This window comes from Rissa tridactyla, chromosome 1 (assembly GCF_028500815.1).
Source record: "Rissa tridactyla isolate bRisTri1 chromosome 1, bRisTri1.patW.cur.20221130, whole genome shotgun sequence".
NCBI classification, from domain to species: Eukaryota; Metazoa; Chordata; class Aves; order Charadriiformes; family Laridae; genus Rissa; species Rissa tridactyla.
The window spans coordinates 133,212,509-133,239,084 of NC_071466.1; the positions used below are offsets into that span (position 1 = coordinate 133,212,509).

General features: G+C 47.1%; 1 protein-coding gene across 33 annotated transcripts; it reads right to left on the bottom strand.

The window, feature by feature from the left end:
• ZNF384 (zinc finger protein 384) lies at nucleotides 1-25,662 on the bottom strand. 33 transcript variants are annotated; one of them, XM_054188669.1, is made up of 13 exons: nucleotides 25,330-25,662; nucleotides 24,747-24,795; nucleotides 23,957-24,052; nucleotides 23,628-23,817; nucleotides 20,844-20,910; nucleotides 20,450-20,690; nucleotides 19,773-20,103; nucleotides 14,821-14,901; nucleotides 7,186-7,410; nucleotides 6,350-6,532; nucleotides 5,442-5,520; nucleotides 4,398-4,556; nucleotides 1-4,231 (listed from the first exon to the last, which is right to left on the bottom strand). In XM_054188669.1, the coding sequence occupies exons 4-13, from the start codon at nucleotides 23,678-23,680 to the stop codon at nucleotides 3,956-3,958; spliced, it is 1,695 nt and encodes a 564-aa protein (XP_054044644.1). In that variant the 5' UTR covers nucleotides 23,681-23,817; nucleotides 23,957-24,052; nucleotides 24,747-24,795; nucleotides 25,330-25,662; the 3' UTR covers nucleotides 1-3,955. The 33 variants fall into 33 exon arrangements, with proteins under 33 accessions (XP_054044644.1, XP_054044650.1, XP_054044639.1 ...); XM_054188675.1 differs by having other exon boundaries at nucleotides 14,821-14,898; nucleotides 23,903-24,052; XM_054188664.1 differs by having other exon boundaries at nucleotides 23,903-24,052.
• Nucleotides 25,663-26,576: the final 914 nt, after the last annotated feature.

Consider the following 26,576-nt stretch of genomic DNA (forward strand, 5'->3'; position numbering starts at 1 on the left):
TGTGAATGAAACTCTTCTGTAAGAAAAGTTTATTATGTGGCCATAAAAAGCCCTAATTCCACAATCGAGAAAGAGGAAAACTTTTGGTAAAAGCTCATCCTGGGTTCGGTAAGAAAGTCTGTGAGCAAGAAGAAACAATTTAAAAAAAAAACCCCAAAACAACAAAAAAACCTCCCGAAACATAACACAAGGAAAATGGGAAGGCCAGACAGCAACCGACATAAATTAGACATTATAAAATAGATAAAAAATGTTAAGGAAAGCTTTGTGGCTAGCAAAACTACTGGTAATAGGAAAGGGATTTTGGATCTTTCAATCCTTTCTTTAAATAAAAAATAAAGAAATCTTAGCAATAGTACTGTTCCATGCTAGCTAAAAATGGTGAAAGTGCTAGTGACACAGAACAGGGGAAAATCAGTCAACAAATACTACTAATTCCACATTCAGAAAGAAACAGGATGTGGCAGTCATATGAAAATAGCAACTTCTATCCAGTACCTTAGTATCAAAGTAGGAGATTAGACAACATCTACTAGTGATGTGTATTTTTAAGTCAGCAAAGAAACAGGAGTCCTAAAAGAGTTCACTAGCAAGCTCTCTAGCCCATTGATTCAGATTTTAATTAAACTTGGGATATTAGAGAAATACCTTAAGACATTCATGACAGTATTCCCAAAAGGCAAGTGAAATGACTCAATGTGAAGTTACGGAAAAGTTGTTGAGATGAAGAATTAGCGAATGAAAAATAGAACCTATAACCCAAAGGTTTTATGAAATACAGATTTTTGTAGGAAAAGGAAAAGAAAAAACCCAAACCCTAATTTCATTCTTAGATGACATCATTATACATTTGGTTTAACAAAGGGGACTGCATAGGTGCAACATACTTAAATTTTTGTAAGGCATTGACCTAGCACCATAAGTCAAAAAGATTTACTGTACATAATCACATACTAAGAGGATTAAGAAATGCCTAGCCTGCGAGTCTCAAAAAGAAGCTAATAAAAAGTTACGCTGAATGATGCTTTTCAAGTTAGTGTAGGTCAGACGCAATATAGCATTTTCAACCCGGATCTGAAAGTAAAAAACAACAACTGATACAGTTTGGGGGTGACAGAACTGGGAAAGCGGCGAGTAGCCTGGTCCATGGGTAAGCCAGGTCCATTCACACAAACTGGACTTCGATACAGCCTCACGTGAAGTATCTAGGAAATAAGAACTCAGACCATACCTGTAGAAAAGGGGGAAACACTATCACGGAAAGCCGAGACTTCGGATGATGTAAGGGTCACACCAGACAAGCAGCTAATGTGAGCTCCCGTGTAATGCTGCGAGAAAAGGGCAAACGCAATCCTCCGCAGACTTAAGGCAAAGGGCAGGGGAAACTTGTCCATGGCACTGGGGCTTGAACACTCAATTCCGAAAGGAACGTTTTTACAAGGTACCGAAAAAAATTGACAAGATGTAGAAAGAAAAGACAAGAATAATTCATGGGCTGGAGGAAATCCCTTACAGTGGAAGATTTAAGGAGTTCCATCTATTTAGCTTGTCAAAAAGTGGACTGAGAAGTGATGTTACAGTGTTTAAATACCAGTCCAGGGGAAAAAGCCCCACTGTGCTCTAAGGCTCTCTGAAACAGCGGGATGGACGTATCCAGAAGTAGTAACTGGAAGCCAAAGCCAAACAGATCCAAAGGAGAAACCGGGATTAAGTATTTACACGGTGAGAACACGAAGCCCTTGCAGCAGGCTACCAATGGAAGGGATTCTCTGTGTCCCAGTGCCTCAAAATCAAGCCAATGCATTTTGTCAATACATACTTCAAATACACATTAGTTCTTGGGGCTCAGTACAGGATAAATGGGTTGAAACGTCACCTGTAAAATGCAGGAGTCAAATCAGACAGCTTCTTCTAGCCTAACCTATGGATATACAAAATACTCCGACTGTTTGCAGCCAGCCCTGGTGACTAAACGCAGAGAAAAAGGCTTCTGCCACAGGCTCTGCAGACGCAGAGGGCAGAGCTCCTCACTTTTCTTGTGGGAACCGCAAGGCTGCCCAAAAGCAGGGATGTGCCGACCCTCGCGTCCGCCCACACAAGCCACTCGGGACTCACAGCAGCAAGATGCTCGTGCAGGGGTCTGGTGCAGGGGGAAGGAACACACGTCACAGGGGCAGGGTGCTCGCAGCAGCACCTTCAAGGAGCCTTTTACACCAATTTATTTCTATACAAGGTGGTTAAAAAAAAAAAAGCGCCCCTATTGTTTGTTGATACAGAAGTCTGGGATTCTATAGGCTTTGGGTGGGTGATTTGATTTTAAATCCCAACAACACATGCTTTTTCCCTTGCCTTCTCATTCTCTTCCGAGTCAGCCTCCACGATCCAAAGAAACTAACAAGTGACACACAAGACTAGTAGTCATGTGGACCAAAAAACAAAAAAAAAAAAGGGAAGGAGAATTGAAGACGAAGAGAAAGGGAAAAACAAACGAAGAGTGAAAATAAAAATTCGCCAGGATAATGCGTTTTATAAACACAGAGATAGAAACAGTTACAGCAAGGACAGAGCGGGCCAGGGGTGGGGAATAGATATTTATATATATATATATATATAAATTCAAGGGGCCTTCAGTTTATTCTTGTTGGCTCCCCCTTCTCATTAGATTGGTCTCTCTGTGGGGATCTTCATCCCCTTCTCTCCACTGTCCACTTTTTGGGGATTCTCTCCCATGACCAGGGTCCAGAAGAGGCCACCACTGCCATGTGAGTCCAGCCCGTCTTGGCAAGAGGGAGCCTGGGAGAGCACTCTGACGGGAGGTGAGCAGGAGAAGCTAGCCTTTCCCTGCCTCCTGCCGGCTCCTTGAAAAGACTGGTCTATTCCTCCTCCTCCTTCCCTTTGGGAAACTGGGGGCAGGACAGGCGCGTGAGAGTCAGAACTGCTGTCGTTCCGCTTTTCAGGAAAGGGAGTAGAGAGAAGGGTGATGATTATTTTGGCAGTCTCTTACCCTCCCTCCAGTTGCTTTTTGGTTTGTTGTTGATGCCTGCAGGCTTTTCTGAGGAGGTGGGTGGGGCGGGGAGCAGGAGGGAGAGGAGGACGAGTACAAGCTGCTAGGACATCATCCACAACGGGCAGGAAGAGCAATGAGCACGAACCCACATTCCTACAGGGCCTTGGCCATCGTGCTGCTCAGACAGCTGGGAGAGAGAGGCAGCAGCCAGTTCAGACAGACTCCTCTCTATTGCTCTCCACCAAGGGAGGAGAAAGAGTGCAATACTCCACAGCCCTCAGGCAGTGTAGGCACCTGTCCGGCCCAGAGAACATGCCTCGCCTCTCCCCCCCGTCCTGCCACTGGTCTCACCTTCCACTGGGGAGAAGGAGGTTTCTCCCATCCAGTCCTTGGGGCAGGACGAGCGACCCCTCCTCCCTTTCACAAGCAGGAGGGACAGGAATGGATATTTCTCTCTTAGACACTCAAGGAAATCCTCAAAAAAACCCATCCAGCTGTGAACCCTGCCACATTCTTCTGTGGCCTGCTGAAAACATGTGTCCGAGCCCCTGTACGTACAAGGACCGTCTCTCCATCCCATCCACCATGCATGTCTCAACACGCACCCCCCCTTCATACGCATCCTACAGTGAGAGAGAAGGCAAAACGGGGGCCTTTCTTTGGGTTTGAAAGGAGGGGCTCTTGCATGAGGAAGTGATCCCGGCACAGGAAAGGGGCTCTTGCACAAGGAAGCATCCTCCTACCAGGCAGGCTGTTGCACAGAAGGAGCACCCCCTTGAGACAGGCTGTTGTTCAAGGGGCTGCCATGAACAGGGTTACACGGCCAGAAGAGGCTGTTGCAAGGAGGAGAGGCCGGAGACTGTTGCACGAGGAGGGCCGCTGCACAAGCGGTGGCCCTGGGCGCAGGCTATGCACAAGAGGCTTTCTGCTCCCTGGGTTGAGGTCTCTCTAGGAGCTGGAGAGGTGCTCCACTTGGATGGCGCTGGTGCTGACAGTGAGGCAGATGTCCTTGTGATGCTCTGAAGTCTTGTAAGGAGTCAGGTCAAAGGAGCACTGGGGGGGAGGGTTGGGTTGGTTAGTGTCTCCAGAAGGGCCCCCTGCTGCCCCCCCGCCCTGCGGCTGGAAGTGCTGCTGCTGCTGAGAGGCCTGGGCTTGCGCCTGAACCACCTGCTGCTGTGGGTCAGGGATGTTGTGTTTCCGCATGTGCTTCATCAGGTACGTCTCCTGCAACGGGAAGAATGGCGTGAGAGGAGGGGACAACGTTCGCAAAAGCCAAAGCCAACAGGGAGGGACATGACAGCTCAGGGGGCTGCTCCTGTTGGACCTGAAGGAGCTACTCCCTGGGAAGTGTGTCCACTTCTGCTAACCCCCGGGGGCGGCAAACACTCACCGAGGTGTAGGCCCGGCTGCAGATGGAGCAGGTGTAGACCTTGGCGTGTTTCACTGTGTGTGTAGCCAGGTGTACCTCCAACGAGGCGGCATCCGTGTATGCACGGTGGCAGTTGTGGCACTTGAAAGGTTTGTCTTTGTTGTGCTGCCGTCTGTGGGACTGCGGGGCCGCAGCAGGGTGGACGACGGAGAAAGCAAGTGCAAGGAAGGAAGCAAGTATTAATACTAGAGAAGGCTTTCCCTCCGACACCCGCTTCCAGCCAGGCCCCAAGCTCCCCAGGCTCCTGTCTGCTGAGGGACGTACGCCTGGCTCCTAGCGCAGGGGACAGAACTTCTCCTTCCAGCCCACTGCATCTTCCCTACAGATGCCCTTTTTTCTCAGGCATAACAGCCATTTGAAGAGCAGAGTCCCCTAACTCTCCACAACCACCATCTTCTCAGCCTCCACGCAACTCTTTCTCAGTCTTTTCCTTTTCTCTCCTCCCTGACTGCACATTTGCTCCCCGCATCTGTCACTGCCCTTCAGGGCAGGATCTCCTTTAACTGCTCGCAGGCATTTACAACTCTTTGCCATTTGGCACGCCTTACAGTTCCCCTCCTCCAGGATACTGCACCAGGACACACCACCTCCGCTTCCCTAAATCCGTGCTCTTATGCCCGCCATTTTCTTGTAAAACAAACCAAAAACCCAACCAGATACACAGATTTTATTCTGTGTGACATTTAGCAAAAGTCTTATCCCAGCTAAGTTAGAAAACTGCAGAACAGATGGGAGGAACTTTACCAAGGTCTCACCGCTTTCAAGTGAAGTTTACAATTTTACAGGATGCGACTGTTTATGTGAACTTCTTCGGGTCACTAGTGCCACAATAGCCAGAAATCTCTCCCCCACCCAGGGCTTCAACAGCTTTTTTGTATTCTTTCTCTCTCCTCCCAGCTGCCCCAATTTCTCCATCTCCTCCACCACAGGCAAGTAGTCTCTCCTCCTGCTTGACAGCCGCCCTTGCCACCCCCACTGGTGAGCAGGACAAGCCCAGCCCCTTACCTGCAGGTTGGAAAGCTGGGTGAAAGCCTTTTCACACCCAGGGTGAGCGCATTTGTAGGGTCGGTCCCCGGTGTGGATACTGTTGAGGAGGAAGAGCACAAACGGGAGGCAGTGAGCAGGCAGGCAGGGCAGACTGCCAGGGCCTGATGCTGTGATCAAATCTCACAGCCACTCAGGAGAGCAGGGAAGGGGATGATGTTGCCTCCAGATGCTGTTCTGTCTGGACAAAGAGAGCTCTGCCCAGCTCCTGTGTCCAGCTAGAAGTTAGAGAAGACAGGCAGTCAAGCAGATTCAGAGAGCGACTAGGACTGAGGAGCAAGAGCTTATGAATGCCTGCCCAGCTCAGCATGTGGGCCACCTGAAAATGGGTTGGGAAGGGGTCTGGAGGTCCAGGCTCCCTGCTCCAAGCTCAGGAGTCCTGTATGACCAGGAGGAGTCTGTTCTCCTGCTTCCGCAGTATCAAGAAAACAGCTCTGTTCCTTCTCAGGACAGACACTCCAACACTTTTCCCTTCACATTATCAGGCTGAGACCACCTACAGTGTTCATCTGTCCCTGTCCCCCTGCAATGCCAGGAGAAGCTTCCACACACTCAGTCCAACCCCCATGGTGCCAGGCTGGGATCCCCTACGGCCAATGCCTCTCTCTCTATCGCTCTCTCTCTCTGTGCCCCCCGCGGTGCAAGACCAATGATCCCCAGGGACAGCACGTGCCCACCTCAGCCCTGACGTGGTCAGTGTCTCCTGCGCAGCCTCCACTCCGTCCACTCTGGTGGGTCACCTCCTTCTGTGGGTGCAGCCGGCCGCATTCCCCGCCCGCCCCCCGCATGCTTGGCGCGCGTGCTCCACAGGTGCATGCCGGCAGCGCGGGGGGGCCAGGGCCAGGCCCCCAGCCTCCTCTGGCCCTTACCGTGTGTGCTGCTGCAGGTGGGAGAGCTGGCGGAAGGCCTTCTGGCAGTAGCGGCAGGTGTAGGGCTTGGCCCCCGAGTGGATGCGGAGGTGCTGGGCCAGGTAGGATGTGTTGGCGAAGCTCTTGGAGCAGTGAGGACACTTGTGCGGCTTGACAATCGCCGTGTGGAGCTTGGAGTGGATCCTGCCGAAGAGGAGGAGGAGCAGCAGCAGTTGGACACGACCGCCATCTGGCTAGTGCTGATGGAATGAGGGCACAAAGGGGGTGGGACAGCACCACGCTATCTGCTACACGGAGGAACTCCAAACACGGCATGAGCTTGCTCGGTCTCAAGCCGTGCTCCCCTTGGATTCAAGAGACCATGGTCTGTCCGCACCGGGGGAGGATCCAGAGAGAGGAACTATAGAGTTTGGACCGAGGGGCATTGGCAGAGCTGTGTGTGGGAAGCCTATGGCTGAAATAGCGGGGGGGCTGCAAGCCTGGACTGAGACGTTTGGCAGAACTATGCTGGGGTGACAGGGAACAGTCCTCCTACGCCCACTCTACTCTCTCTCTGACACAACCAGCCCTACCTTCCGTCAGAAAGCGTCACTCCATCGCAGACGCCCTTAGGGTGAGCAGCGCTAACCTCTGTGCACACCCAGCCCCTCACAGTAAGTGACAAGCCTGACGTGTTGGATACCACTACTGCTGATTTATCGTGTGCGAGACCTGACGAGCCTGCGGAAAGCAGCAAGGTCTCCCCAGGCAGTCGCCCACCTCGGGTGCTCACAGCATGCTGGGATGACGGCAACATGCAGTGCAGAAGAGGGCCCCCAGCCTCCTCTGGCCCTTACCGTGTGTGCTGCTGCAGGTGGGAGAGCTGGCGGAAGGCCTTCTGGCAGTAGCTGCACGTGTAGGGCTTGGCCCCTGAGTGGATGCGAATGTGCTGGGCCAGGTAGGAGCTGTTGGCGAAGCTCTTGGAGCAGTGAGGACACTTGTGTGGCTTTGTCTCCGTGTGGGACTTGGAGTGGATCTGCATCTCCGACTTGGAGTAGAAGGTCAGCGAACACATCCGGCACCTGGGACCGGGGTGAGGGGAAGAGACAGTGTCACAAGGGGGCAAGCCCCAATATGTACCAACTCTAACTGAATAGGGTCTTTTGCACTGAGTGAATAAGGGACATTTTCTCGCTATGTGGCTCTGGGGAGGTTTCACCCAGGACACTGTGCTCGGCTGTGAATACTCCAGTCCCAGGGGGACATACTTAAGCCAGTAACTGGCAGAAGAGACCAAACAATACCGTGCAGCCAAACAACTAAAGGTCTTGGAAGAATCAAAGAGGTCAAAACAAGGAGTAATGGCTTTAAACTAAAAGAGTAGATTTAGACTAGCCATAAGGAAGAAATTTTTTACAATGAGGGTGGTGAAACACTGGAACAGGTTGCCCAGAGAGGTGGGAGATGCCCCATCCCTGCAAACATTCAAGGTCAGGTTGGACGGGGCTCTGAGCAATCTGATCTAGCTGAAGACAGCCCTGCCCATGGCAGGGCGATTGGACTAAATGACCTTTAAAGGTCCCTTCCAACCCAAACTACCCTATGATTAGGCTTACAAGGGAGACAGGGCAGCACTTTCAAAATTTTCCAACAGCAATCTCAAGGAGACAGGAATAATAATTCCCAGACAAAAACCTACTTTGTTCATCTATAATTTATTTCAGTAAAAAACAGGTTGGAAAACCCGGAAATCCCAGGCTAAGGTTCATCTTCATAATAAAAGCTAATTCCAGGTACTGCAAAGTCTGATCGAACTCACTTAACTCTGCTCCCATTTTTGGAAAAGACACTTGAGCGTTTGGAATACAAAATGCTGAAAATAACAACATTGCTGCTTTCCTAGTGGGTCTCATAAAGATACTCTGGATATCAAAAGTGCTATTTCACTGGTCTATCAGGCTTTCATCATTTCTACCTTACCGATGTGATGCAAAATGTTTTGTCTGGGAGCTTGGACCCATCTGTTCCCATAATGATCAGAAATGTATTTGGTAACACACAGACTCTTTGAACAGGAAGAAGCAGTTGGCATCTATCTGCTATGGATGCTGCTGTTAAAAACTGTTCCTCCATTCATGACACCAGGCTGTTAAGAGAAGCTTGCGCTGTTATACAATTCAAGATGGTAAAAGCTTTTGTCGTTGATAATTTGACAGGGAGATAAAGGCCGCATCCAAGTTACTGGACTTTTGGGGGGCTTTTTTGGTTTTGGGTTTGTTTTTTAAAAAAAAAAAAAAACAAACCACACCTGTGCCAACCAAGGTTAAGGTTTCTCTGAACTTAGTCTTCCCATTTGCAGACTTTTCAGTTAAGCAAGACAAAATTGAACCTGCACTTGGAACTTCCAGGGTCACATTTAAGAGAAAAAAAAGCCACCTAGAAGTCTGGCTAACATGAATTCAACCTTCAGAGCAGGTTGACTTATGTTTTTGTCTGGGAATTTCCTTAAGTTTTACAAGTGTTTACAGAACTGCTCAGTGACAAAAGTCTCTGCAGGTATTACAAGCCACAGAGAGTTGTTCCTACTCTTCTCCATATCCATCTCCTCCCAGGAGGATACTTCTTTACATCTATTATTGTGACTATTGACATTGGAACCAGAAGCTTTATGAAGTGCAGAGTCTGATTAGCTTGTGTAATGTAGGCAATATTTATCCAGCACCTACCTTAACTTCCACAGGCCCTTCCAAGCCACAGTTTGATTTTAAACTATTTAACTATTTAAATTTTAAACTATTTAACTGTATGCAAGGTCTCCCTAGCAAACACTCTACCATACACCTGCCATAACATTTTTTGCCTCTCCATCATTGTTCTTTTACATTCATTGTCATCTCTAACAGTTGTTCCCACATTTCCTACCTTCATCTTTCTCTTAATCCACTTTAATTGCAAACCCTAACAGAACACGCAAGCTAACACATCCTTACATAAATCCCTCCTCACACACACAACAATCCCTTCTGGAATCAACAAACAGAAGCAATTCAGCTGTTTATCCCTAGGCCTATTAGAGATACGAGGAATAAAAAGGAACATCAGAATCATCTTATAAAAAAGTGGCTCTTGGTTTATAAACCAAACTTGTGCAGTTTGTTCCAGACTTTCTGAAAGGCTTTAAGCTAGACTTGAATACAGCACATGCATTTTGCAGTTATCAAGTCATACCTGCAGGATGAGGATTGTATCCTTGAATGCAGCAACGCTAGAAAGAACTTTGAGGTGAATACTGAACTGAAAAATACCTCTGAGTCGCCAAGTCCAGTTCCTTCCTAATGCAAGCAATTATGGTATAATCTCATGCATGACTTCTATCAGGCTCCTTCTCAGCAGATGCTTACTTCCATTACTCTCAGCTGAGCTCTGTTCCACAATATCAGTTCTCTGATAAGGAACCGTTCAATTGAGAACAAGCTCCCAGTGCGATGCTGTGCTAATATGGCTAACAAAGGGGAACAGCAGGTATCATTTTTGTATACAGGAATGGTGCAACTAACTATTCTTGCAACAGCATGTCTAATTCTGAAGTCCACGTAGCCAACAATTATTGAAAAACTCAGACAAGTTCAGCAAACTTAAAGAATGACAGCAAGGAAAATTGGCTTCACAGCAAAGATTCACTGAGCCCAGTCTATCTAGCTTTGGAGAAAAGCTTAAAAGACAGCTTGGTCAATACCCATATAAATTATGTAGGGATAAAAATATCAATTACTTGGGGCTTGTTTAATGAGCCAAGAAAGGTATAACTAAAACCAATAACTGACAGCAGAAGTTAAAAAATCCAAGCGGACACAGGATCTTTCCAATCGTGAGAATAACGCATCTTTGGAACAACGCTCGGAGGCTATAGTATGGTCTCAATCACTTGGCCCCTACAATCAATATTTTGAGAATACAGCTACCTTTCTGAGAGAAACATCTTTTTAAAAGTTTTGCTCTGGCTTAAATACAGTGCTGGGCACTAATCTCTTCTGTGCTGTACACATGACTATATTTTAAGCAGTCTGTTCTGAAAAATTCATGAACTTTACTATGTCATCAAGTCTAAGTGGTCCCATGCACTAAATCTGTAGTGCCATAAAGCCATCTACTTTATTTTCCATAACTTCTGTGCATCCTTTCCTTTACTTATTTGCTTTGTCAGACACCTGCCTTCAGGTCAGAAATTCCCTAGAAAAAACTATAACGAAGAGAAACAGACTGAATGTCCTTTTCCATTTTCAAAATGAAATTATAAAGAAGGTACTTCAAAACCTCTCCAGCACTTGCATAAAAATGGAAGATAAATCTGACTGTTGGCAAAAACACCCCTCCTCTCAAAAAACCAACCCCCTCTTGTCTGAATCTAGCAGCTGTAGACATTCCAGAATTGTTTTTCAAACAATATTTAAAAAAGAAAGTCTTGCAAGGACTCATTTTCCAATCATCTAATTAGCATCAGCCCTGAGAGGGCAAGAATGTTATGTGGCATTAACAAATTCATGAGCCTTACGAGTTAAAAAAAGCACTGGAATATAGCAGAAAGCTGCATTTCAGAGTTTCATATTGTGTGGTCTCAGGCATTTTCAAGGGAACAAATGATCCATTTAATTAAGGGCTTCGCATTCTGCCTCAGACAACATCAAATATTAAAGGGGAAGATGCAATCAGCCCTCTAGTGGGCAAATATGGATTCAAAAAAATGTTAAATCTATATGGATAATGATGTGGTGTGTTGAGAACATTGCATCTGACACTAGCGGCGTTTCAGTATTCTACTTCAGTGAAATTCTCCTGGCTGGGGAGAGGAAAAGTTGGGAGTGCTCCTGGCTAACCATGAACAAAACGATACATGAAATAATTGATTTTTTTTTCCCCCTCTGTTTAATATCCATTTTTAATCTTCTCTCCCCACTGTGATTCTAAACTACCACTACTTCCCCTGTATTCTTTCTGAGAACAAGTAACAGAAATGACTGCAGCGTTCCCATTGACAGTGTGACACAACATCCCTACTGCTGCTCGTTATGGCTCTGCAAATTTAGACAGCCTAGGAGAACATATTCTTAATAACACAGGGGTGTATCTCTTCATATAAATAGTTAATTTAGTACCCAGCCATATGCCAGAGATCAAAAGTAACCTCTTTCAATGTTTATAATCCTTTCTTTTTATAGGGAAATAAAGTGAGACATTCAGAGAATGTTCATGTTAGACAGGAACACCCTCAAAAATCATGAAATGCCAGTAAAAGGTGGATGTACAATTCTAATTCTGCTCCCATATGAAAGTCATCACGATGAGTCATAAACAAAATGATGCTTATAGCAACAAGAATACAACTCTGTGGCATAGAGTGCCATATTTTTTTCCCACTTTTCATGGAACGTTCCGCCTCATTCATCTGATGCTGTTATGAGATAAAATACCATGTGAACTACCAGCTCCTAGTAAAATTTGCCTAACATGGATTAACAGCATTTTTCAATCAAGTGCTTAATTAATCAGTATCACAGTTGTGGAAACTACGTAAGCTTTTACATGGCTTTGAGAATTCCATTTCCTAGTATCTACTGAGATTAGTCTTGGAAGTTAATTGAGCCCTTGCTCCTTCTGTTAGACTACAAATATAAGTTGGATCACAAGTTAAAAAAAAGTCAAATCAGAAAGGTCTGAAGTTAAACTAGATGATTAGAGTAAGTTTAGGCTGTCAGAGTCAGCAGTTCATTTAGCAAGGAAAGAAATGTACTGTCTTTGCAATGCAGAGTTAATGAAGTAACTAATGCAAGCATAGCGTAATAATGGATGCACAGTTCATGATAAATTCTAATTTAACCCTCGCATTCCCCAATATTTTTTTTTAAAGCTGAAGTTACAAACATTTTCGTGCTAATATTTTGTAAGAGGCAGGGAAAAGGAGACAGAACTAACATCCCAGATACACAGCTAGAAAACTCAGATCTCTAAGACCAGTGAGTATGAAGATGCCAACTGAAAGCATATGAATTGTACCTCTGCTTCCACACTTCTACACCCAGCATCAACTCCTCTTCAAAAATTAACACTACGCTTCCATTTACAAATTTATACTACTGGCATATATACTATCAAATCTATCGGCTACGCTCAGAGATCTCAGTCAACTCATTTCCACAGTCCTTCAGTCACTTGATGGCTTGATAAGGCTACAGAAAATCATCCTCTCCTGGCAAGGCAGCAAGCGTTTTTAAATGCTCTCACCATATAGCACTTTTCCAGTTCTACAGTTTAAGGGCATTCCTGCATTTTTTTCCATTTTTCCAAATGATCTTTTAAAAATACCAGACCCAGAATTTTGTGTATTTCAGCATGCTTCACAAGTTGCCTATTCTCTTTTAATGACTCCAGCATTTACGCTTTCAACAATTCTGTCACAGCTTCGCACTGGGAGCTCCCATGATATCACTTAATTCCTCAAAGTCTTTTTCACAGTCATTGCTTTCCAGGATGCTGTTTCCCCATATTCCTTATCTTTAGATCAAAGACGTTCAAGAGTATCCAACAGGACACTTCTGTCTGATATTGTTTTCCACTGCGTTCAAACACCTAGGTCTCAATCCCTGATTGCCGGAAAAGTCACACAGTATTACCCGAAAGGCTAAGTCTTCCACTGGGCTATACTAAAACACATTTTGTTTGAATAGTTCCAGTTTGAGAACCACATAAAGCTTCTCTTTTTTTCTATTTAGCTATCCACCTGTAAATTATCAGCCACGACTTTTGTTGACCTCCAAATCATTGAACAACATCAGGCCTAAGACCTTGTCTACCAATTTTTGAAATCAGTCATCACTAGCAAAAAGACCAGCAAAACAATAAAACGTAACAAGGGGGTTCCTAGTATAGTGATACCATGCAACAGCTAAAATTAAAAGAATACAAAAGGCCCACGAGAAAGCACTAGCAAATTCGGAAACGCCAGAATTAAGGTCATCTATGTCACTATAATTTGGCTCCGCAATGCAGGTACGCTCTGATACAGCCTTATTGACTGTTTCCACAGAACTGCATCCTTATTATGTTGCACAGACAGATACTTAACAAGCAAGCGTTCAGATTTTTTTCATCACCGCTCTGTGTACAGCCTCAAGCCTCGTCGACCACATGCAATTCCAACCTCATGAAGCAGAATCACTCATCTGTTGTACCCATCACAGAAGTATCAGTGCTTCATAAGTACTCATCTATCCTCACAATGTCCCTGGTTTATTTTTTCCAAGGGAAGGGAGTGACAAAAGACAGAGGAGTGAAACACAGTAAGACAGACATACCCATGAATTCTGAGTGATCAAACTGATACCTGTGACCACTTTTTTTCCTTTAAGGGAAAATTCATATTGTATACATTCAAATCACAGCTCCTATAGATTTCTATGCTACATCTATGTGATGCAATGCTTCTGCAAAGCAAAACAGGGTCTGACACGTAACAGAGGACTGACTATTCAATGATACTTGAGAAAAGATTAAGGTTTTGGGAACACCAAATGTTAATTATTTCAGGATAACTGTCTGTGGTCATTTTTAGCATGTGGCAAACGCGAATCCACTGAAGACTAGACCTAACTCATATTTACATCCACTTCAAGGCAAGACTATCTGCAGGCCTGAACCACATGGCTGTAGGATACCATAGCAAATCTGGGGCAGAGGCAAGCGTAATCTAAAATTCTTCAGACTAGCAGTCAAATGCCTTCCCCAAATCATCCTTCTCAATTCTGCAACCTCATGTCAAAATATATATTTTTTTTTTTTTTTAAATAAAAGACTACTTTCAGGTTCTCTGAGTAAACGTGCAGGACTCTGACATACCATCACATACAAAATAACATGGTATCAAAGTGCATTGACTCAATAGGGCCCAATTAAAGTGTGAACAGATAAGATGTGCAACAGAATAGTTTCGAAGTTCTCTCTCCCCAGTCAAAACTGTAACTGCCCCCCTTATTCCCTTGCACACACTCATTCCACTGAGGTGCAAGTAATATGTGCTAAAATTAAAACTCATGACTGCAGAACCTTTACTGTTATTTCCTTCTGCTTGGCACTATGATGAACTGAGAGCGCGCACGTGCACACACACAGTGACAACACGCCCAGCAGAAGGGGAGAGAACTTTCCATAATGCAAGTTTTTTACCTTATTATATCCTGAGGCATGCAGTCAGTCTTAATTCTGCCATTTTCCAACCTCAAGCACAGCATTCATATACAAAGCAAAGCTTACGTGTACAAACTGCATGTGTATATATGGATGTGCACATGCACCTGTCCTCCTCAGAGTTTTGAGATCGTAAGCCAATTTCAAGGGGTAAGGATCTTAAAGCCACCACAAGTCTCACAAAAATATGCAGCTGTGGAAAGAAGAGAGACCCTCTTGGAGCCCCCTGCTGAGGGAAAGGCTAGTAAGCTCACCCTTGATTAGACATCAGAGAATCCACACAGGAGAGAGCCGCTGGAAACCAGGCTTCATTAGTTCCGCTGCTCACGGAACTACTTGTTAAAAAAAGCAAACAGAAATTCCAACGTGTGGCATCATACTGACACCCACGTTGGTCATCAGCAATCTTAAGATCCATTGCATAGACCTCTGCCCCTGCAGCTAGGATGATAAACGATAGCAACGGTAGTCTGCCACCTTTTTCTAGCCTTAAGAGGGGGATGAGGTTCTTTGCCAGAGGAGGTCACATTCTTGTGCTAACATCAGAGACACGACAAAATTTAGAAATATTTGGTTTAACATTTCTAGGCTTTGGAGGGAATGTGGTCAAACTTTCTGCCTGACACTTCAGACTTGATTCCCGCTTCGCCCTCAGCCTTCTAGCCTGTTGCAATCACCTCTCTCCCTTGCACCAAGACCCAGGCCCAAGTTCTTTACCCACATGCCCCAGCCTCTTTATCCTCTACTGCAGTGGCTCTTCCCTATTTTATTCCTTCAATTACCTACCATTTGTCTCCTCTCCCCCATGCTTCTATTTGTCTGTCCACGTCCCACGCCCTTGTCCCTGCCTGTTCTGCCAGTCCTAGGTATCTCCTCGTTTCCTATCCCCTAGCAGATCTGGTCGTTTCTTCCTCCCCTCAGTCTTGGCCCTTCATAGCTTATCTCCATGCCATGTCCCCCTTGCAGATAGGCTCCCCATCACATCCTCTGCTGCCTTCTCTAGTTTGTAGGCTCTTGTCTTTTCTCCTTCCTCCTGTCCAATTCCCATCTCTGCTCTACCAAGTTTTCAGACTTCCCGGACAATCAGCTCTAGGCCGTGCCCATATCTCATGCTTGTCCCTACTCCGTTTGAACCAAGCAGTGTCTTCACGCACCTTGCCTTCGTACCCATGAGAAGGGGGAGGTTACTGTCAACACTGGGCAGAAAACACTCCCTTCTGAAGCAGAAGAAGGAACAGTTGTGACTGAAGGGAAAGCATGCTTGGCCCTTCAGCGCTTGTCTAGAAGATGCTTATCACTGCAGAAAGAGGACACACGTAGTCCAGCCTCATGAGAGAGGTTAGAGCACATTCATCTATTCTCTGGAGATAGGCAGTCTGGCCAGTGCCTGGAGTCACACAAGCTTCAAGAAACATCAAAGAGGAGATAATTTTTTGCATATTTCAACTACTAAACTATAAAGAATCTCCAACCATGCTTAATACATTTTCCCAAGCTTACAACTTGGCCAAGTCTGACCATATTTTCACAGATATATATGGCTTACAAAAGCCATAGCCACCAGATTTCAAATCTATTCAAAACCACAGGAAGTTCACCAAACAGCAACGCTAAACCCAGTACAGGGCAAAAGAAAAGGCTTGAAATATAGACATGTCTGATAACATGCCTACCTGCTGTATTCAAACCACTGCCTTCCCTTGTGTCCCTAACTTTCTCACTAAAGAGAGCCTCCCATCCAGCTTCTCTGCACTCTACAGCTCAACTCTGCTTCTTGCTAAGCCTTCTAAGGTTTATGTGCACTTTTTCACCCCGGGCTTACCTCAGCAGCTTCCTATATCTCTCAACTTCTTATTGTCTCCCAAAACTCCTGCTGTTCCTACAACCTTAGTGAAAGTAGGGAAACTCAGAACTAGCAGTGGAGAACAGAGACCTTGTTGGTTATAGTATGATGGCAAAGCCTCCAACTTTTTTGTTGGTGTCGTATGCTCCAAAGCAGTTTGCAAAACCATTCCAGACTATAAACTGGTACTCATCCTAGTCTGTACAAATATAATACTGGAAACAAGAAATGCCTATAAAGAGCTCTCTTCCTCTTGTAAAGAAGAAACTGTTTGGAGAACTGTTTGTCAGAGAGGGAGAACTAATCTAGCCCAGATAGGCTGAACCACTTCATCAAAGTCATCCACTGATCACATCACACCACGAACTGCTAGAAGTGCACAGGTACAGGCACCAAAATGCTACTAAGAAACAATATCACTCTCTCCAGAACCTACGCTTGCTCTTCAGTGCCTTTTAAAGTACTGAGAAGAAGCCACGCGCTTCACACTGCCAGCATCTTATTAGAAAGACTCTTGATGCCAATCTCATTTTCCACAGAAAAAAAGTAAATTCTACAAAGATGTCAGGGAAGATTAACAAAGAGCTGACAATGAATCCAGACAAGACTGAAGTGACATTACTCATGAAGGAAAATGCTTCACAGGACTGGTTTAGATGCTGTCCCCTGCAGGTGCAAGCATTCTTCTATTAGCACAAAGCAAAGCAACAAGGACTCTGCCAAACTAATCCTAAGGCTAGATGTCCAAGATCTGCAAGCAACACCATCATTAGCAAAAACCTCACACCTTTTCTTACAAAGAAAAATCTAGTAGCAAAGATTCTCACACCGCTTTCACAGCTCACTACTAATTCACTTCTAGAGATGATACAGCAGCAGAACGACTGCCATTTGCTGGAGCAAGAATCTCTACATTCAGCAGAAAATGGGATGAGCTGCAGTATGTCTATCACCTTTGTGCTCCAATTCCTTCCAAGTCTGCCTTGCTGTGCTGCCCATTCAAGGACTTACTCTGTCTTCATCAATACACTAGGAGTCAGGAATTACGGAAATCAGCCACCTGCCCAGGCACTCAGGACAAGAGAGCTCACAGAGCTCAAAAAGAAACCTCAAACCAAAAAATAATTAAATTTGATAAAATAATCCCAGGCTTTAGAAATTATGTATTAAAAAAAGGTATATAGTACAACTCCTTTCAGGCATCTGACTAGATTGTCCTCAGCGTATCATCATAAGAATCAGCGAACTCATACAAATGTAGACAGATGAATACCACAAGCAACTCCTCCTCCAGCCTCAAAAAGGAGCAGGAGTAGATGAACCTCACCCACAGTCTTAATTTAGCTAGGATATGTCTGCATACTGTAGTAACGGGAACTACCCAGATCATCCTCTAGAATGCAGAAGCAACCCAGCAGTCCTCAAAGTTTAAACTTGCAAGTCTATTCATATGTATATTATGGAGAAACAATTTTAGTGTATTTCACAAAGGTTTTCTCTCCCACAGCTCCAAGTGAAGACAACATTTTCCTTTATTTTTTCAGCAATTATTTTTAGTTCCAAGCTTGCACGTGGAAAGCATCAGCCAAAGAGGAAATCCCAAAGAGGGCATAAGTACTCCTTGGTGGTCTTCAATAAATCTCTATTTAGCTGTCTTGCACCTTAGCACTGCGTAGAGGGAGGCCTGCTTGGGATGCAGGCTAGAGGATGAGGCAGAGGTATCACACTCGGATTAAACATGAAGACAGGAAATCTTCCTGATTACATGTTCCTACATATAAACTCATTCGTTTTTTCCTGCAAAGTCTTTTTCATGAGCTGTTACACAGACTATGTGTGTTCATAAAGTTTCTGCTGAGTCACTCCACCTGGTCTTGGGCATTTTTTTTCCAAACTTACAAGTAAACAAGGAGCTATAATTAAAGCCTCGGTTCAGCTTTAATTCTAGTGTTCACTGCCAATTGTGTCCCCTGTAAATACATATTTAACAACCTAATTAGCAACCCAGACTGTAAGCAGCTTGAGTAGTGTGGAATTGTGGCTAAGGCCCAAAATAAATGGTGGGATTACAAATAGCAAGCTACCTAACACTCCCACCCCTCTTCGCCATACGCTGATTGTATTTTCAAAGTGGAAGAACTGGGACATTGGATAAGAGAAGAAAAAGGCTGATCCAAGCTCTGCTTTTATACCCATTTAAACTGTATTGATTTAAAAATGTAAACATTTTTAAAATGCTATAGTTAAAAATGAAACAGTGTCTGGGGTTGATGCATTGATTCTGTGTTGATGCCTTCATATTTTTATGACTTAATTCCAGAAACATAACTAAATCTGTACCAAAAAAAAAAAAAAAGAGGGTCTAGGATGGTTAAAGGCAAACTGTTTGAGACAGGATCATGGGCGCACAGTAGGGAAGTGAGAAGAGCTAGGGACCATCTCCTATTTCTGTTTCCATCTGGCTACTACTTTGCCTCTTATTGATCTTAATCATCCTTCAGAAACACCTATCACTAAATTATCCATACGTGCTCCCGCTTCCCAACTAAGGCAGACCATCACATTACCTCCCTAGCACTTGCCTGCTCTGTCCGGTTCCCACCTTCTCTAAAACACCCACACTCCCTACCCTCTTGTTTAAGTATTCCCTCCTAGTTAATCTCTCCCTTTCCCACCACTTACTTGTAAACTCAAGCCACAACCCTCCAAGCTCAGAAACCCAACCTCAGAGCTCAGAACTCTCCCCCTCTTATCTGATACCCCTAGGGCTCAGAAACACTCTTATACCTAGTTCAGAAGTACACTTTTTTGGGGGAATGCTGAAATAGGAGACGACTGCAAGGGGCAACGCACACAGGAGCAGACCCTACCACCACAGTTCACTTCCTGCTCTGTGTGCCTCCAGTTTGTAGTCTTTACGCTGGACAGACTGGAGTCCTAATTCAGGAGCACCTGGGCACACTAGGGCTCTCAGCTACACCAAAAGCGCTCCAGTTGCACCAGACAGTACTGCAGCCTGCAGTACACCAGCCATACTACCTGGCTCTGGCATCAAGGGTACAGTTCAGCCTCCATGACAATCTAGTCATTAACTAACCTACTAACATTAGCATCTGTATATTCAGGAAATCAAGTTTGTCCACTAAGAAGGAGATTCTTAGTTTTGGGTCAATCCACCAGCTTGCAAATACTCCCGAGACAAAAAACTCAACTCTTTCTGCAGCTGAAAGATTCTCTTCTCAGGGACTCTACAGGGAAAAGGCAGAGATCTCTTCTTCCCCATGTAACCCTCTGAAGGGTTAAAAACACCCCAAGCCCCATCCCCATGCAATGTTACAGTCAAAGTTTAACCCCGCTCCCCACCTGTATGTCTTGCCATCCTTGTGCTGGTCCTCATCATCCTCGTTTGACAGCACAAAGGGGTCGCTCATCTCGGGCAGCCCTGACTCCTGCAATCGTTTCTTCTTCCGGCCCCGGGGTGGTTTGGGGGCAACTCCCCCACCCCCGCCACCCCCACCACCTTCAGAGAGGGTGGTTGTCCCTTTCTTGGACAGGTCAGGAACCACCTGGAGGGCTGCCTGGGAGCCAGGGGGTAGCGCAGAGACAATCATGGGAGCTGAGATGGGAAAGGTTTGGGCAGAGGAGGCTGTGGTCACCAGGGAACCTGATGGGGAAGTTATCACCAGACCAGGACCTGCAAACAAAGAAAGATGGCGGAAGTCACTTGCTACATCTCTAATTACATCCAACCTCCTTATCCCACAGAAGCGAGCTTTATACACCTACTTTTATCTACAACCCAAACTGTAGCTTACCCTCCCCAACACATACCCAGTCTTCACTGCTGGAAGTCAAACTTTCATAAAGAGGATGGACGTATGGAGTGCCTAGAGATTCACAGTGAAACCATGCCAAGGCAGTCCATACCATCAGTAAGGCTAGGAATAATCTACAGCCTGAAAAGGATTCTCCGGGAGCCCCTGTCCCCCCATCTCAGAGTCTCCACATATGTTGCCACATATGTCTTTGGAGTCCACTACCTGCTGTCATGAGCCCAGCAGACTGCACTGGTACCACGGTGATGTTCTGAGTCACAGGGGCTTGGCTGTGTGGTGTCAGCTGCTCTGGTTTGGTGTCCGAGTCCATGGAGATACCGGCGGGTAGGGCAACAGAAGTGGGTACTGTCAGCAAGGCAGGGTAGTGGGGGGGAGCCAGGCTGCAGCCCTTCTCTGTGGGCAATAGCTGCTCCTTCATCTTGTTAATAAACATGGTGTTCTCGATCTAAACAGGTAGGAAGAAAAGCTTTTAGAATACCCTGGCACAGCTTCACACAGCAGTTGATTGAGAAAAAAAACGCAACAGAAACACTTATCATGCATGAACTTCTAACAGGAAGCAAGACCAGCATAATAGGTTGGAAGACAAAGATCTTACCTGTCCCGAGACGGTGGGCACTGCTGGCCAGAAGTACGGGGAGGAGTTGAAATGAGATTCTTCCATCCTAGCTGGGCACAGGGGGGAAGAGGAAGGGGGAAGGGAAGAGGAGCGGAGGAGAAGGAAGACAGACAGACAGACACACACACACAGAAAGAACATTAAACCCAAAGAGACTCCAACATGGAACTGACTCAGTCTAATGCTGTGACAGTTCCTTAATCTCCCCTTTCTTACTTGAGCAACTTGTCCCCACTTTGAGTTATCTGCCCAAATCCAAAAATTATTTTCAGGGGGAAAAGGGTGTCTGCTATTCCCACAGGCTTGGGTCCACCTGAAAAGCCTCTTGCCCAGTGATCCTCCATGCAAAAAAAAAAAAAAAGAGGAAAAAAAAAAGACTGCCTGCAAACCCAGAACACCTCCAAAATTCCCCAATTATCAACCACCCAAGTACATGGCATAAATGATGAAGTCTGTGCATCTGCAACCAGGCAAATACAGCTGAAAATCATTTTTCACTGTCACAGACAGTCTGACCCCACAAGCAGTGACAATTTTGGACCCTGCCTGTCCCTCCACCCCAGCTCAACACTAAGGACCCAGATACAGCAAGGGGACATTAGCATTGTGTTACGCAGGAAGAAAGACAGGCAGAAAGAGGGAAACAGACTTGCCCAAGATAACAGACAGCCACAGCAGACCAAGAAGTCAAACTCAGGGCTCCTAACTTCCTGCTGCCCACTGCTCTGCCCACCCCAGCCCCACTCTCGGAAGAAACCCGGAAATATCACTCAATATTCCTGACAGACAAGATCCTCCTCTCTCATCCAATGAGACTAGGCAGCAGGAAAACAACCTGACTACCCTGCTCCTGAGATACCGTATTTCCAAGTGAGATCATGTCACAGCTCTCTATTGCCCATTTCATTCCCATCTTTGGCACAAGATTCTGTAGGAGTCTGTCCCCAGTCAAGTGCCCACTGCTCCATTTCAACTCTCCATGCAGTCAGAGGACCAGTTACCCACCAAAAGATAGCCCTCTGAAGATAGAGGTGTAATCTCTTAAGGAGCACCCGGCTGAAGAAGCCCTTTCCATTCTAATCCTTACATTCCTCTGTGTAATAGCATTAGTGGGCAAAGTTGGTCACACTCATGAAAACGCTATTCAAAAACTAAAGAAATTCACAAAAGAGTATTTCCTGAAGGAGAATGTGCACGCATGCCTGAACAAATATGGCAAAACTGGTAGGTAAAATACATGTGGTAAAAACTATGCTCAGAGAACATCTGTCAGAGCAAGCTGCTTAGAGGAAGCAAGCACTCTAGGTTTCTCGTGCAGCTACCTGCAAATTGTCCCACTCCTATTTCTGTTATGATGCGGCAGTAGTCTAATTAATGAGTAAATACTGTTTCTGAAGGGCCTATCTCAATCATCAGATAAGCTGAGGAGCATGCCCGGAGTAGCATGAAACACTTACTTTCCAAAAGTATATTAGGGCAGAATAAATACATGTGGAATTGCTGCGTGTGAGCCAAAATGCAAAGATCATTTTCCTCTATGTAGAGAAGCAGTATTTAAATGAACCAAATTACCTGATAATTTTGTTTTTATGAATTGCTCACGCAACAGCAAAGCCAAGTATTCCTGCCTCACTCACTCACTACAAATCAACCAATAAACACACTTAAGGATGAATTATTTACCTTGCAACGGTGGCATGCAGTCAGACTGCCAGCTGCCTGACTGAATTACTCTGGATTTACACTGCTGTGATTCAATCAGAATCTGATGGGGCAAGACTTTTACCTTCCTTCCTCTGCTTTCTTTTCTGAACCAAATTACACTGCCCACAGCAAGGCCCTATGTATGTAAAGCTTAATTACATGGCTTTTTTTCTTTCACAGGATGGGCACATGTGAAGAGATAACGCATTCTTGGCAATTGAGCACCATCTGAATCAAGAGGGGTTTTTTGTTTGGAATGTCAAGTTTGGGTTTTGGGGTTTTAGGGTTTTTGTTTGTTTGTTTTTGTTTATAAATACACCCTTATTTGCTTAGCTTCCACATCAAAAACATCAAAGTGAATCTGATTCTATAAAAACATAAAGTCTCATATAATAATCAGATGCATTTTTCCAAATAAACTTTGTAATTGTCCAAGACTCCCTTGGATTTAACTGCGGACTTCAGGAGTTAAACAGAAAGATGCCAATTTAAACAAAAACTTCACAACAGCTCTCTTATTTAAAAAGTACAAATGATGAAAGGCGACTCCATTTCCAGACTCTAAAACCCACACTAGCACAGGCGAGGCTATTCAGTGGCTCCCTGTCTCCACCTAGTCCCCTACCTGAACTTCACAGAGCATCTAACTTTTGTTTGCTCAGTTTACAAAGTGCATAAGTCAAAGTGAAGCTCTTACTGATTCTCAAAAGATGACTACACTGTTTTTGTTAAACTCACTTAGAATCCACCTCCCCATCCAAAAAAATTTCATGCTTGAGCAGATATCAGGCCTCAAAACTTTTGGCTTGAAAGGATGAAGTGTGACGAAGTTATAAGAATGTGGAGGAGAAGGAGAAATGGTGTAAAAGTTGAAGCTTTCATGCAATCTCACTAGCAAGCCAGACTTCCAAAGGGAGAAAACAAAGATAAGATTCCTCCACCAAACTACTGCCCTAACACCCCCAGTTGTCCCTCCCCTACCCCACTTTTAGGCTTAAGGATATTTTGAAAACATGCACCCCTATTTGCAGCCCCCACTTGAACGCTGCTCACACTTACTTTACCAGAACTCTGCACGTAACCCTTCCAATTGCTCTATAACTACCAGACATGGGCTGGAGCTTCAACCCTGTACCACAGCACGTTCCCACTGCAGTGCCTTCATCATCCCAGCTTCCACAAACAGGCCAGAGATGGGACCTTCTTCCTATTCACCAGTCTAGTATCAGACAGATGTCAACGTACCCTCCTGATATAAACCAAAAACACCTTCTATGTACAGACCACAAATGTACATACACCAAATAAACAACCGAGTGAACCAGAGAACTCACAAGGGACAAGGAATCTGGAGTTTAGATCTCAGAGTACTTCACAGAATCACATACTTAACGTGCTGGACTTATACTTCTTTGCAGGTCATCACTTTAATCATAAACAGATAAAAGCACGTGCAAGTATACGATGAGGTAGAGGCTGTGTTTCTGGAAGGCACAATCAAGGTTGGATATGCAGGTATTTAGAGGTTGACTTTTAATACCACTTTCTTTATTCTCCAGATATCTAGCTTTTATTTTCTATTTGGTGTAGAGTTTTCATTTGACAAAAGGCCCTGAATATGACACTCAGGAATGATTTACAATGTCATTTTATGTCTGCTCAAGATCTTTGTTCAATATCAAGGAGCTTTTAGGTTAATTGCGGTAAAATACTAAGGATGCTGAAGGCCACGCAGGCTATTAGGTCAAATTCAAAAATGCCTCCACGAAGCTCATAAGCACCAAAAAGTTCAAGCGCTGCTACATCTTTAGAACAAGCACATCTGTATGCACATCAGGAATACCCCAAACATGCCGGCCAAAGTCCCAAATCCCAGACCCGCACACCAGAGCCAGAACAACTTTGGTGCCGTTCCCCGACACAAGTGTAGCCTCCCAACGGACCCTCCGTCGGAACAGGTGCCTGGCAGGGGACATACCCTGCGCCTCAGCTTCTCCCAGGTAGGCAATCCCCTCTCCCACACCACTTCAAGCCCCCCAACGCCGGGACCTGCGGCCCATCCCATCCCGTCCCGTCCATGTACCCTCCCCCCTCCCGGTGCGGTGTGGCCGGCGGGAGCCCCCGGCAAGGAGTGGGGTGGGGGGGGGGGTCACTCACGCAGCTCCGGGAGCTCCTTACCCCTCTCACTCTCCCTCCTCTTGCATCTCTCCTCCTTCCAGGGCCGTCTCTGCAAACAAACCGCCAGGGTTACGGGGGCGCCCGGGGCCCCCCATGACAGCGGGCAGCGCAACGCGGGGCCCCCAGACCCGCCGGTCGCCTCCAGCCCCCGGGGGAGAGGCCACGGGTGGGGGAGGGCGCTCCCCACGGGGACCGTCCGGGACGGGAGGGGGGCCCCGGACCCACCTCCCCCCGCGGGGCCCCGAGCGCACACGGCGGCGGCCGAGGACGGGGCGCGCCGCCCGGTCGCCCCCCGCGGGACGGGGCCGGCCCGCAGCGCTGCTCCCCCCGAGCGGCGGAGGCCCCCTCCCACCCCCGCGGCGCGCTCCGCACCCGACAGCGGGACGGAGAGACGGGCGGGCGGGCGAGCAGGCAGACAGACAGACAGCCCCCCTCCGTTTCCGCTTCCGGATCGCTCCGTCCCCGGAAGTCCCGCGGCCTCGGTCCTCCCTCACCCCCCCACCCGCCACCCGGCGGATTACCGGGCACCACCCCCCAGCGGCGACCCCGACCCCGACTCCGGCGGCGGCAGCGGCCTCCTCACCGGAAAGAGGAGCGGCGAGTCCCTTCCGGATCAGGGGGCGGAGCGCGCCTTAGCTCTTCCGGGGCGCCGACCGGAGCGGAACGGCGTCATCGGCGGCTTCGCTTGAAAAAGAGGCGGAGCGGCGGCGGCCACCGGCCCAGGGCAGGTTTCCCCTCCGTGGGGTCGCCGCGGCCGGGCCGGGCCGAAAGCAGAGACCGAGCGGCGGCGGCGGAGGGGGACAAGTGTCCGGCGCGCGCTTACCGGAAGTGCGGGGTTGCCGGCGCGCGGGGGAGCCCGGGCTGGAGGAAGGGCGGAAGTGGCTGTGCCGGCCGGGGGCGGGCGCGCGGCGTCCCCGAGCCCGGCCGCGAGCCCGCTTCCGGCCGAGGCGGCCTTCCCGGCGTGACGTGCGCGGCGCGGGGACAGCTGCCCTGATGAATATTCATGAGACCTCATGAATAATACCGCCGCCGTCTCCTCAGCGCTTCACGGATCCGGCTCTGGCCTCGGCCTGTCGCCCTCGGCTACCGGCCAGTGGGTGTCGGTGGCCCCACTAAGGCCGCTGACCCGGGTGTGAGGGTGTGGCCTGCGCCTCCTATTCGGCCGCTGATGGCTGCCCGCTGCCTTCCCGGCCAGGCCCGAGGCGCTTCGGCCTGCCGAGCTGGCTGAGAGCCCTGGCTTTGCCCCGGCCCGGCTCCCCGCCAGCCCCGGGAGTTCTGTAGGGGCTTCGGCTGGCACCGTGTCTGGCGGCAGTGCAGGAGGGAGCCGCTGGGGTGGCCACACCAGCCCGCAGAGACAGGGCGGCTTGGCTGGTGGAGATGAGGTGGCCCAAAGACTGGCTGCCACGACCTGGGGCCGTCCCTGCCCTCCCGTCGCCTCTGCTGCTTCATGTTTGCTGTGCCAGCCTGGCAGAAAGGGCTTTCAGCAAGGTGGTTTTCTAGCCAGGCCTGGCAAAACGGACCACCCCCAGTCGTGTTACAGCTGTGGGGAAGAGGCGAGCGAGGGCAGGCATGGAGGGGAGTGGGGTTGACCCTCTTTCCACTGTCACAAGCTCAATGGAACCACACCCAAACACTAATATTTTTTTATTTTATTTGTAACTGTTCACATACTTGACCTCGGAGGGGGCTGCAACTTGCCCTCATCCTTGCTCATTTAGAATTCAGTTTTGCAGATCCAGCCCAGATAAGTTTTGGCTGGCAGTTTCCCGCTGTTTCCCGTGTGCTGGCACCACCAGGCGCCTTTGGAGTGACAGCGCTCAGAGCAGCAGG